This window comes from Helicoverpa armigera, chromosome 25 (assembly GCF_030705265.1).
Source record: "Helicoverpa armigera isolate CAAS_96S chromosome 25, ASM3070526v1, whole genome shotgun sequence".
NCBI lineage: Eukaryota > Metazoa > Arthropoda > Insecta > Lepidoptera > Noctuidae > Helicoverpa > Helicoverpa armigera.
This window is the reverse complement of record NC_087144.1, coordinates 5,275,146-5,286,995: the sequence shown is the minus strand read 5'-3', so window position 1 is coordinate 5,286,995 and position 11,850 is coordinate 5,275,146. Positions and strand designations below refer to the sequence as shown.

The window sequence follows — 11,850 nt, the reverse complement described above, 5'->3', positions numbered from 1 at the left end:
GCCTTTAAAATGAACAGACCCAAATGCTAAGGAGATCGATTTCGTCCTACGTTTTGTTAACATTTACTGTGAACAAAATAAGTTTAATAACATTGGTCAATTTGTTATTTAATTCTTATTATTGTGCATAACATAAAAGAAATAAACTTCAATCACTCGTTAATATCATAATGAACATATTTAATGTACCATGAGTTTTTAGATATCTTTGAACCCAAGTCATAATAAAACGCAGACTTCTCGTCAGTATGTTGGCAGCAGTGGTGCTTGAAGTTTGTCGTGTGAAGGATTTTCGATTTATTTGTCTCCTCTGCGGGGTTCAGCCGCTTGTAAAAGGAAGGAATTGACTGCTGAAACCTGTCCGCAATGATAAAACCGTACAGATAACGCGATCGTATAAAATGTTGAATTATTTTACGGAGTGTTCATTCTTCAAGTTACTACTTTTTTATCGCACATTCAGTTCAGTGTTATGATCGCGTCATAGCGCACGTCTCCACCAAAAAACCAGTCGATATTATGCGGCCCGAACGCGACAGCTACATAAGGATACAATTATGATGTCTATGGTGTATACGGTGTATGGTTTTGCCATATTTTTTATGATTGCGTGGGTGTGTCTGTGGTTAATTCATATAATGGCTTATTCATACTCGAAGTGGAAGCTCCATCGGACAGTTGACCGGTCTCCGCCTGAACAGCCGTACCCCGGTGTGTCGATCCTGAAGCCGCTCACTGGGGTCGATCCCAACCTGTTCTCGAACTTGGAAACGTTTTTCACGTTGGACTATCCTATGTACGAGTTACTATTCTGTGTAGAAAACGAACACGATCCAGCAGTGATGTTAGTGAACAGTTTAATTCACAAGCACCCACACATAGACGCTCGTTTGTTCACGGGTGGGCTGCGGGTCGGCGTGAACCCGAAGATCAACAACATGCAGCCGGCGTACTTGGCGGCAAAGTACCCGCTGGTGCTGATCAGCGACGCGGGCATCCGCATGCGCGACGACTCGCTGCTGGATATGGTGCAGCACATGCGGGACGACGTCGCCATCGTGCACCAGATGCCCTTCGTGTGCGACGCCGAGGGGTTCGCGGCGGTCTACGAGAAGGTGTTCTTCGGCACGGCGCAGGCGCGCATGTACCTGGGCGCCGACTTCATGGGCATCAACTGTCATGTGGGCATGTCGTCGCTGGTGCGGCGCTGCGCGCTGGAGGAGGCGGGCGGGCTGCGCGCCTTCGCCGACTACCTGGCGGAAGACTACTTCATGGCGAAGGACATCGTGTCGCGCGGCTGGAAGATGCGCGTGAGCTCGCTGCCGGCGCTGCAGAACTCGGGCACGCGGTCGGTGGGCGCGCTGCAGGCGCGGCTGCGGCGCTGGGCGCGGCTGCGCATCGCCATGATCCCCACGACGGCGATGCTGGAGCCGCTCAGCGAGTGCATGCCGCTGGGCGCCGGCGCGGCCTGGGCGGCGGGGCAGCTGTTCGGCGCCGAGCCGCTGCCGTTCTTCCTGGTGCATGTGCTAGTGTGGTTCCTCTCGGACTGGCTGATGCTGCGGTCAGTGCAGAACGGCTCGCCGCCGTTCACCAAAGTGCAGTTCTTGCTGGGCTGGGTGTGGAGCGAGTGCTGCGCGCCGTTCGTGCTGGCCGCGGCACTGCTCAGCCCCGAGATCTCGTGGCGGACTCGCAGTTACCGGCTGGACTGGGGCGGCCGCGCCCATGAACTCAATCCTAAACTCAAGTTCTGAGCCCCATCCCTCCCTCATACTCGAAAGCTTTAATTTGGTGAATGTTTACGTTTTACCAGTGTATCATAGTCTGTTTGAGAGCGACTGAATTTCAGATGTGTGTTTATAGTTAATATAGTATTAAGTTTTTATTATAATTTCTATGATGTTAGTTTTGAAACGAACAGTGGTTGATTGTTGCTTTTGTTTTAGAAAGATTTGTACATTTGTTAGTTCAAAGATGCATCACACATTTTATTTATTTTTGGTAATTTATTTATACCTGGCCAGGTATGTCACTTCCTGTACTGAATTGTTTGTCATGACAGAAATGGTTGCGTGGTGTACAAGTATAATGAAGTGAGTCATTGCTTATCTGATATGTTTGGTCCTCTGTTGTGATTCAATATGTTTTCACATGAAACTTGTACGACATATGATTAGGTGTTCATTGAATATTAATCTCATTACGAAGGTATTTGTTATTGTAACTATAACAGATAGCCAGTTCTGTGTACCTTGAGTAAATATGTAAAATATTGAAATGTGATAAGTTCTAGCATAGTTACCTAAACTGCATGATTCTGAAACTCAATACGTACCTATTTGTATCATACCTATGTGTAATTCCCGCAAACAATTAATGTTGTAATACCTTATTCTAAATAAAAGAAGTACAGGGTTATACTCTAAAGAATACATTGTGATCAACTACTAGTATGTTTTATTTAATGTCTGCCATTGGAATCAGGCGAAGGCCGACAGATAAGGCAAGGTGAGGCAATAGAAACACTGTTATCTGTATGGGGTGATATGATAACTAAGTGATGACACTTAAAAACTAATCAAAACATGGGCCGGAAATCTGCTGACAATTAATTATCTTATTTAATTTTTACCGTAACAAGTTCATGTTGAAAGTTATATCAAAATTCACCATGTCACAACAAATGTGTACATGAATAATCTGAATTTGCATGAAATATGCAATATGATAATCATAAAACTTGTCTAATAAAACAGTCCACTCAATGACATAACTAACTACATTAAACAATGACCTCGGATTGCATATTAGGTACAAACAAATTGGATAACATTACAGCCCAGATTTTTTTAATCATACAGTTATGGCCCGACTTTAAATTGTTATTAAATATTCAAAGGGCATGAGTCAACTATGTTATTAAATGTTTGAAGGGGGTCATAAAGGTCCAAAACTGAAATCTCATTCAACTTTATGTTAAATATTCTAATGTTTCGTCACTCCATACATTGTGTCTTTTGCTGTGCATACTTATTCGTATGTCCTGGAACGATCTCCATTCCGAATTTTATTCAAATCGGTTTAGTGAACTTATTTATAAAACCGTATCGAACTAAAACCGGTTATACCGAAATATAAAATCGCAACGTTGTTTAGCGCCGAACTCGTCGGCTTGCATTGTGAATTCTGTAAATCGAGCTATAAAGCAACATATGTACCGCTTAATGCGTGTTTTTATAAAGCGAATTAGAAACACTATGTCGTTTTCGATAAAAAATAACGCAAATATATTTCCAGAGTGCTAATGATAAGAGAACAGCGATACCTTGCGAATAAAATATTATTTAGAGTCCATTGAACCCTTTCTACCAAACATTTGATCGGTCAGCCGATTGTTCCGCGAATAGGATGATATTCGATATAAATATCGCATTACTTCTTTATGTTACTTATAACAATAATATCGAAATCTTGTAATATGATTCGGCGCGTGAATTCGATAACCCGAGGAACTTGACACGAGTCGAGCCGTGATCCAAGTTAGTGCGTCTCTTGTGTGTAAATAAATAATAATGCGTTATTCATTGAATTGCTGCAAGAAAACCATAAAAATCCTCGAATGCTTTGGAAAGTCCTAAAATCAATATATGACCCTACCTCCACACAGAGAAATAATGGATCCGACACAATATCAAATTGTCCAGATCCAAATGATTGTCTAAACAAATACAACGCCTATTTTACCACAGTGGGAAAGAACCTTGCCGACACCATACTCACTAGAATATCCGAAACGCAGACGTCCCTGACAAATAAATACACACCACATAAATATTCACCTTCCTCTTTTTTTATCAACCCTACTGACGAAACAGAAGTAGCCCTCTTCATTAACCAACTGAAAAACGACAGCAGTCCTGGACCAGACAAAATTGGCGTTAGGCTCTTAAAAAGTATTCAAAAATTCATAACTGTACCTCTTACCTACATCATCAATCTTAGTATAGAAACAGGAGTATTCCCGGAACAATGGAAAGTCGCTGCAATAAGTCCTATACACAAAGGGGGACCAACGGATAAACCAGAAAACTACCGTCCCATTGCACTTCTCAGTATATTATCAAAAATTCTTGAAAAGGTAGTAAATTCTCGGCTAGTTGATTTTCTTGAAAAAAACAGCATAATATCAGAAAGACAATTCGGCTTTAGAAAGGGAAAATCTACAGAGGATGCTGCTCTTTTACTATCGAAATCTATAGCCAACTGCATAGAAAAAGGAGACCGATGCATGGCAGTCTTTTTAGACTTGGCCAAAGCCTTTGACACCATCTCCACAGACCTGCTTCTCAAAAAGCTAGATGCCTCCGGCATTAGAGGCTTACCGCTGGAGTGGTTCCGTAGTTATCTCACCAACCGAAGCCAGTATGTTAAATCAGGATCTTATTCCAGTAGCAAGCTTCCGATTAACTTTGGAGTTCCGCAGGGAAGTCTACTAGGCCCAACACTCTTCACCATATACATGAACGACATACTCAACTTAAACCTACCAAACGCAGAACTCATATCATATGCCGACGACACAGTAATCTCATTTCAAGCTAAAACCTGGGAACAGTTGTATTCCCAGGCAGAGGAGGCATTGACAATAGTAGCACATACACTAAACTACAACCTATTAACCTTAAATATCAAAAAAACAAAAGCAATTACATTTTTCAAAACTGTAACATCCAGTCCGCCCTCTCACCTCTCATTAAAATTTCACACATGCCCATCAAACACACCAAAAGATAGCTGCTCATGCGAACATATACAACGGACTCACTCTATCCGGTACCTCGGCCTTCTCATCGACGAAAATCTATCGCACAAAGAACACATCCAAACACTATCATCACGAGTCAGGAAGCTCATCTACATAATGAAAAAACTCAGAGACAGGACATTGAAAGATACGCAGCGCATGGTCTATCATGCTATATGTCAATCCGTAATTCAATATGGTATATCAATATGGGGAGGAGCAGGCAAAACCACTCTCATAGAACTCGAGAGAGCCCAAAGAGCGGTCATCAAGGTACTTCTCAAGAAGCCATTCTTATATCCCACAGACACCTTATTTAATGAATTTAAAGTCCTCCGCGTTCGACAACTTTATATTCTGAATGCATATCTGCACACATACAAAAATCTAAAAAAAAGACCGGACTACTATACACTGACATCAAAAAGAACTTTCCATGTCCCAGTACCACGCACCACCTCCCTCCTAGCCAGAAGATGTCCTACATTCCTACACACCACAATATTCAACAACGTCAACCGTAGTATACCCGGATCCGTTAATGAACTCTCTTTTTTCTCTTGCAAGAAGGTAATCAAAAAACTGTTATTGGGACTCACATACGAGGAAACCGAAAGTATTCTAACTACCTCAACAACACTCGAAAGGACACACTAGTATACATATAATCACACACACCAACATAAACACCTATCATCACACACAAAAACAACTCTACACTACTATCAAAACCCACAGACACGCACTACACACACTCAAACACCAACCACCACACACAGCCCACACAAATAAATCTCAATGTCTATATAGCAGACATATACAAGAACTTGTTTTCTATTGATTATTATTATTTTTTTTAAGATTTTTTCCTATCCTGTACTTAATTGTCCAGAGAGACACAATTTGTTTGCATGAAAAAGCAATTTATGTTTTTAGTTTTTGATCTCATTTAATTTTATTTTAATTGTTCAGAGAAAGACAACTATTTTTATGTTTAAGTTTTTGATCTCACTTTATATTCGTTAATATAGTTTTATAAGCTTTTAATTGTCCACTTCTTACATTACAAAGTAAACATTATCTGACCTAGAGAAAACTCAATGTTAAACTGTTATGTGATCACAACGTAGGTCCCCAAGATACAGGCAGCGCCTAGTTTGGGGACCACAGAACCTAAGAAAATGTCTCCAATAGAGAAGTTACAGCGAACATTTGTAATAATTTACTTTAATTTTATAAACGTGACTCATTAATGTAACTGTGGATCAATAAACTTTATTATTATTGTTATTGGGGGTAAACATTTCTGTTTCTTAGCCTTTTGGCTAGTTTTGACTACATTTACGGGCGGGCGCCAAGTAAATGTAGCGTGTAGTGTGTATTTATTGTGTGTGTGTAGTAGGTGTTATGCCATGTTCATCCAACTGCATGAACTTTCTGACGATACGACAGGTGTTAAGAATTGCAGCTTTTTGAAGAAGAATGTAGGTGGAGTCTTTCAGATCAATTAATTTGAGGCTATGGTGAAGGTGATTCGGTATGACACCCGTGGTGGAGAGGACTATAGGTATAACATACACTTTGTCGTGGTGGAGAGGACTATAGGTATAACATACACTTTGTTTATTATTATTATGGGGAAAACGTTTGCGTTTCTTAGCTCTTGGCTAGTTTTTTGCCACATTTACGGGCTGGTGCCAAGTAAATGTAGCATGTGTGGTGTGTTATGTGTGGTGTGAGGTTATTTAATTTTCGTCCAATTGCATGAATTTTCTAACAATTCGACAGGTGTTTAGTATTGCGGCTTTTTGAAGTTGGATATAAGTGGAGTCTTTAAGGTCTATTAACTTGAGGCTATGGTGGAGGTGATTGGGTATAACACCCGTGGTGGAGACGACTATGGGAACTACGTAAACTTTATCTTGCCGCCAGATTCTGGTTACTTCTTCTTTGAGGTCTGCATATTTAGTAATCTTTTCACCTATGGTTTTTTGTAGGTTATGTGTGTTGGGTACTGCTATATCTATGAGGTATGTGATTTTATTGATTTTATCTTGAAGTGTTATGTCTGGTCTATTGTAGTGTATTGTCCTGTCGGTGAGAATAGCGCGGTCGTAGTAGAGTTTGTGTGTGGTGTTTTCTAGAACTGTTTGTGGTGTGTAGTTGTAGTATGGTGTGTTTGTGTCTTGTATGAGTTTGTGTTTGAGTGCTAGTTTTTGATGGATGATGTTTGCAACCTGGTTGTGCCTGTGAGTGTAGTCTGTTTGTGTGAGTGTTGTGCATGCCCCTGTGATGTGTTGTATGGTCTCTGGTTGCGTGTGGCACTTGCGGCATTTGTCGTTGGTTGCTGTGGGGTCTTTTATGATGTACTTCCTGTAGTTTTTGGTGTTGATGATTTGGTCTTGTATAGCAATGATAAAGCCTTCGGTTTCGGGGAATAGGTTGCCGATTTTGAGAAACTTGTTTGAGGCTATTGTGTCGATGTGTGGTTGTTCCAAGTCGTGCGGGTGCCTTCCGTGCAGGACTTTCTTCTTCCAGTCCTCTATCTTTTGTGTTTGTGGGTCAATAGTGTCGTTGTGTTGTGTGTCTGGTTGTTCGTGTAAGTTAAGTGGAGTGTAGTTGTGGTCGTTTACAGCTACGGCTTTGTGAATGTTACTGGTGTGTGATTTAGTGTAGAAAAATGTTTTGAGCCTGTTAATTTGTTTTTGCCAAAGATGGTTGATATCTATGAGGCCTCTCCCTCCATTTTGGCGTTTGATGGTGAGTCGTTCTATTGCAGATTTAGGGTGTAGGTTGTTATGTTTAGTAAGTGTGGTGCGTGTGGTTCTTTCTATTTGTTGAATATCAGTTTTAGACCATTTAATAATGCCAAATGAGTAAGTTAATATTGGTATCGCGTAGGTGTTCAGTGCTTTGATGAGGTGTTTTCCAGTGAGTTGTGTTTTACATATCGCGGTCACTCTCCGCTTATATTCTGTGTTTAAGGTGTTCTTAATAGCTGTGTGATCAATTCCTTTTAGTTGTTTGTATCCTAAATATTTGTATAAGTCTGTAGGTTCCATAGCTGTAATTGTGTCTGTAGTGTTAATCGTGTAGTCACCTGGTTGTATTTTTCCTCTGATTATGTGTAGTGTTTTGCATTTATCTAAACCAAACTCCATATTGATGTCTTTACTGAATTCTGTTGTAGTGTCTATTAGGTGTTTCATTTCTTTGTCTGTCTTACTGTATAATTTAATGTCATCCATATATATAAGGTGTGAAATTGTGGTTTCTTCTGTGGTGCTATGTTTTAGAGTGTATCCGGCTCTACAATTGTGGAGTAGGTTAGATAAAGGGTTCAGTGCAAGGCAGAACCATAGAGGACTCAGAGAGTCTCCTTGGTAAATACCTTTTCTAATGCATATCTGTCTAGTTGTGATTGTGTTGCTGTTGTGGTATAAGTGTAGTGTAGTTTTCCATTGGGACATGATGTGATGCAGGAAATCTATTATCTTTGGGTTTATTTTATATATGTGTAATATTTGAATTAGCCATGAATGTGGAATACTATCAAATGCTTTTTTATAATCTATATATGTACAGTGTAGATTTCTATTTTTAGTAGTGGCGTGTTTGTGAATTATTGTGTCTATGACTAATTGTTCCTTGCATCCCATATGGCCTCGCCTACATCCTTTCTGTTCCTCTGCTATAATATTGTGGTGTTCTATGTGTTTGGTGATTTTGTGTGTAATGGCTGATGTTATGATTTTGTAGATAGTGGGGAGGCAGGTGATTGGTCTGTATTGTGAAGGTTGTGGTGAGTGTCGAGATTTGGGTAGCATGTAGGTTATTCCATCTGCAATGAATTCTGGTATGTTCTGTTGTCCTAATATGATGTCTGTGATGTTTTTAGCTATGATTTTGTGTAACGATTCTAACTTTTTATACCAGTAATTGTGTATTTTGTCTATGCCAGGCGATTTCCAATTGTGTAGTTTTGCAGTAACATTGTTTATATCAGATTCAGAAATTTCAGTAAACGGCATTTCTTCTATTGCGCTCCATTTATTTTCTTCCTCTGTTATCCAGTTAGCTTTATCGTTGTGCTGTACCCGTTGTTCCCAAATGCTACCCCAGAAAGTCTCTAGTTGTTCTGCTGTTGGTGTTTCTGTGTGTGTTTCTGTCGTGGTGTCTGTTTGTGTTGTGTGTAGATGTCTGTAAAAGTTCTTTTCGTTGTTTGTGAACATGGCGTTATCGTTTTTGCGTTCTTGTGCTTTTTTATATCTCCTTAACCTATTATTATTATAATTTTTATTGTTCAGTGTTTGACAATTACGTGAATGCTGTTATTATAGGATTCGATTTTTATGAATCATATTCAGTCAAAGGTTTACGTTCATCGCCAATTAGTCACCATTTCATAAGTGTTTGGTGACAATAGACAAATTATCGTGGCTCAGTTCCGAGTAACTCATGACTGCAATTGAGCTGTGAAATAACTTCATCTTGTGGCTTCATTCGCAATTCGAGATAACAGAGAACTAGTTGAACCTTAAGCTTGATTTTTAATTAAATAAAGTGGGTCTTTGAGTCCTTAAATAAGCCTTACCAAATTATTTACATATTGGCATGTAAATAAAAATAACTTTGGTATAGACCAAGTCGTCAATCAACAGAGTTCTTATAAATAAGGGAACAGATTGTTCCGCCATTTTTCATTGGCTGTGTGGGTTTGGACCCACTCAACAGCTTCTTGCTCCATGATTCATACAACAAACAGGTACAGAACCACTTGAAGTTAAGTGCTTTCTGGATAAGGAACGCAATAAAAATTGTGAAATTATTTGTTACCCTTGTCAAAATAAGTGGATTTTGTTTAAACCTACTTAATTATACTTCAAGAGATTTATATGTAAGTATAATGCCTTTCTTATACTTACTCTCGAAAACAGAAATAGCAAAAAGAACGGTCACCCATCGGCATACTGACCGCGGCAAGTTCGACCCAAGTTCGTAGACTCCGTTCCGCACGCACGGCTAATGTTCAAAGAAGGTCTCCGTAATAAATATCGTATCCACGAAAACGTTACTTAATGCAATATTTGCAATGTAATAAACCTGACCTACTTTCTGTTGCAGTAGTTTAGGTACTCTAGTTTTTATTCCTAAGCAATTTACGTTAACTTTTACAATAATGGCCGGTTCTTCGAACAGACTGCATAGGGTAACACGCGACAGTTATTATGTTATGGACTTATGATTGTTATTGGTCGTGTGCACGATGGGTAGGAATGCTTATTATCAAGATTTCTGTGGATACAGCCCATACAGCATTGCAGAGGAGACATTTGTTTCCATGTTGGTTTATATCTAGTAGTCGCACAGCGCGACTGCTCTGCACGAGGTCTCGGGTACGATTTCCGAGTCGGGCCAAAATCGCTTCCCGACTCCAGGCTGCGATGTGAAGGATTCTTTAGGATGGCTGGAAGTTGGTGGTGTTATAACCCCATGCCTGGTATGGCACGTAAGAACGGCATCTCAGCGTCAGTCGTTACAATTCTACATCAGAGGCGGATTTAGCTGTAGCTCATTCAATAAGAATACTAACGGCCAGTTTCTTCATCAAAAGTTAAAGTAATGTCTAAAGTAAAAGTAACGGTCAAATTCGTTTTTAAGAAAAATTAAATTTGACCGTTACTTTTACTTTAGACATTACTTTGACTTTAACTTTTGATGAAGAAACTGGCTGTAAATGATAATACCTACCTACTGTCATAGGTAATAGGCACTCACTTATGACATATTAAAACCTACTTACTTGACTCCAATTAAATACTGACCCTGAACAGAAAATTGCACTGGAATATAATTTGAACACATTATAATAATAATTTTGTCATTACTAATGGATGTTTTTTTGTTATTTATAAAATGTCCAACCGGCTACCTCGTCCAGCTACATCATCATCATTTTTCTATGCTGGGAACGGTTTCCAGGCCAACCCAATTTACTTATTGACTACTAGTGTTTTATGCGGAGTGAATGCCTATCTGACCTCATCGACCTTCGTATCAGGTTGATACGACTGGTTGTTGTTAGGCTTTCAGGTTTCTAAGCACCTTTAACGAATACCAAAGGGGTAAAAATGACAATCTGGAGTCATCATAATAAATAAATAACGGGAAACTCATTATGATAGACCTATAGGTCATTCATCCACGAAACGACCGCGTCATTAATCTTTGATTGAGATGAAGGGATGTTAGACTTTTAGATGAACCTACGTCGACTCCTGAAGCCCTTTGTATTTAATAGATTTTATTTGGTATCGCATTTCGTAGTTCAGCCTAGGACGCCGAGTACTGCTTAGCCGGACTTTTCCCTGTGGATGCCTAGAATTTAAGGCCTCCAACCAGGAGCTTCAATAGTCCCACAGGCGGCAGGTTATATAGATGTTTGCATGCCTAATTAAATGAACCTAAACATTATGTAGGTACCTAATAGGTTTACAACTTAGAGCCTATACAGAACAGCAAGGGGTCAAGGTTACTCTTTAAAAGGTGTGGGAAGTGTTCCTTAGGGACGCGGGGAAAAGCTAATTTATTTACACATTATATATTCTTAATTCTTAGTAGGTACCTATAGGTAGAGTTAGGATACCTTAATATCACAGAATTCACAGATTAATACAAAAAATTAACCATAGGAGCGGAATGTAAAAAATGTGGCCATGTGCGAGCCATATTTGCGAATTCGTTTCCGTTACTAAAAGTATCTTAGGCGTGTTGGTTTTTTTTCAAATGAGACAAATCGAATTATATTATGATGAATTGAATGGAGTGCTCAATTAAAACTTTTGGATACAGGAGTAAAAAAAAAATAAAGATCGTTTTTTTGATGACTGTATTTTAACCGACTTCCCAAAAAGGACGAGGTTATTGCAACATTCTGATTCATACAGTAATAGATTTATTAAAAACTTATCTAAAATTAAACCGTAAAACCAAAGATAATAAAATTTTCGGAACCGGAATGATGCAGATATCTATAAATACATTTTAAT

The 11,850-nt window shown here is 39.4% G+C and overlaps 2 protein-coding genes across 2 annotated transcripts; one reads left to right on the top strand and one right to left on the bottom strand.

Annotated features, from left to right (window-relative positions):
- The first annotated feature begins 249 nt into the window (after positions 1 to 249).
- Glct (Glucosylceramide synthase) lies at positions 250 to 2,444 on the top strand. Its single transcript, XM_021343096.3, has one exon. The coding sequence runs from the start codon at positions 558 to 560 to the stop codon at positions 1,749 to 1,751; it is 1,194 nt and encodes a 397-aa protein (XP_021198771.1). The 5' UTR covers positions 250 to 557; the 3' UTR covers positions 1,752 to 2,444.
- Positions 2,445 to 6,546: 4,102 nt separating this feature from the next.
- Positions 6,547 to 8,010, bottom strand: LOC135118789 (uncharacterized). Its single transcript, XM_064041663.1, has one exon. The coding sequence runs from the start codon at positions 8,008 to 8,010 to the stop codon at positions 6,547 to 6,549; it is 1,464 nt and encodes a 487-aa protein (XP_063897733.1).
- Positions 8,011 to 11,850: the final 3,840 nt, after the last annotated feature.

What these genes read in the sequence shown, in the direction of transcription:
- Glct (XM_021343096.3), top strand. Translation starts at nt 558, where the DNA reads ATGATGTCTATGGTGTATACGGTGTATGGTTTTGCCATATTTTTTATG.
- LOC135118789 (XM_064041663.1), bottom strand. Translation starts at nt 8,010, where the DNA reads ATGAAACACCTAATAGACACTACAACAGAATTCAGTAAAGACATCAAT.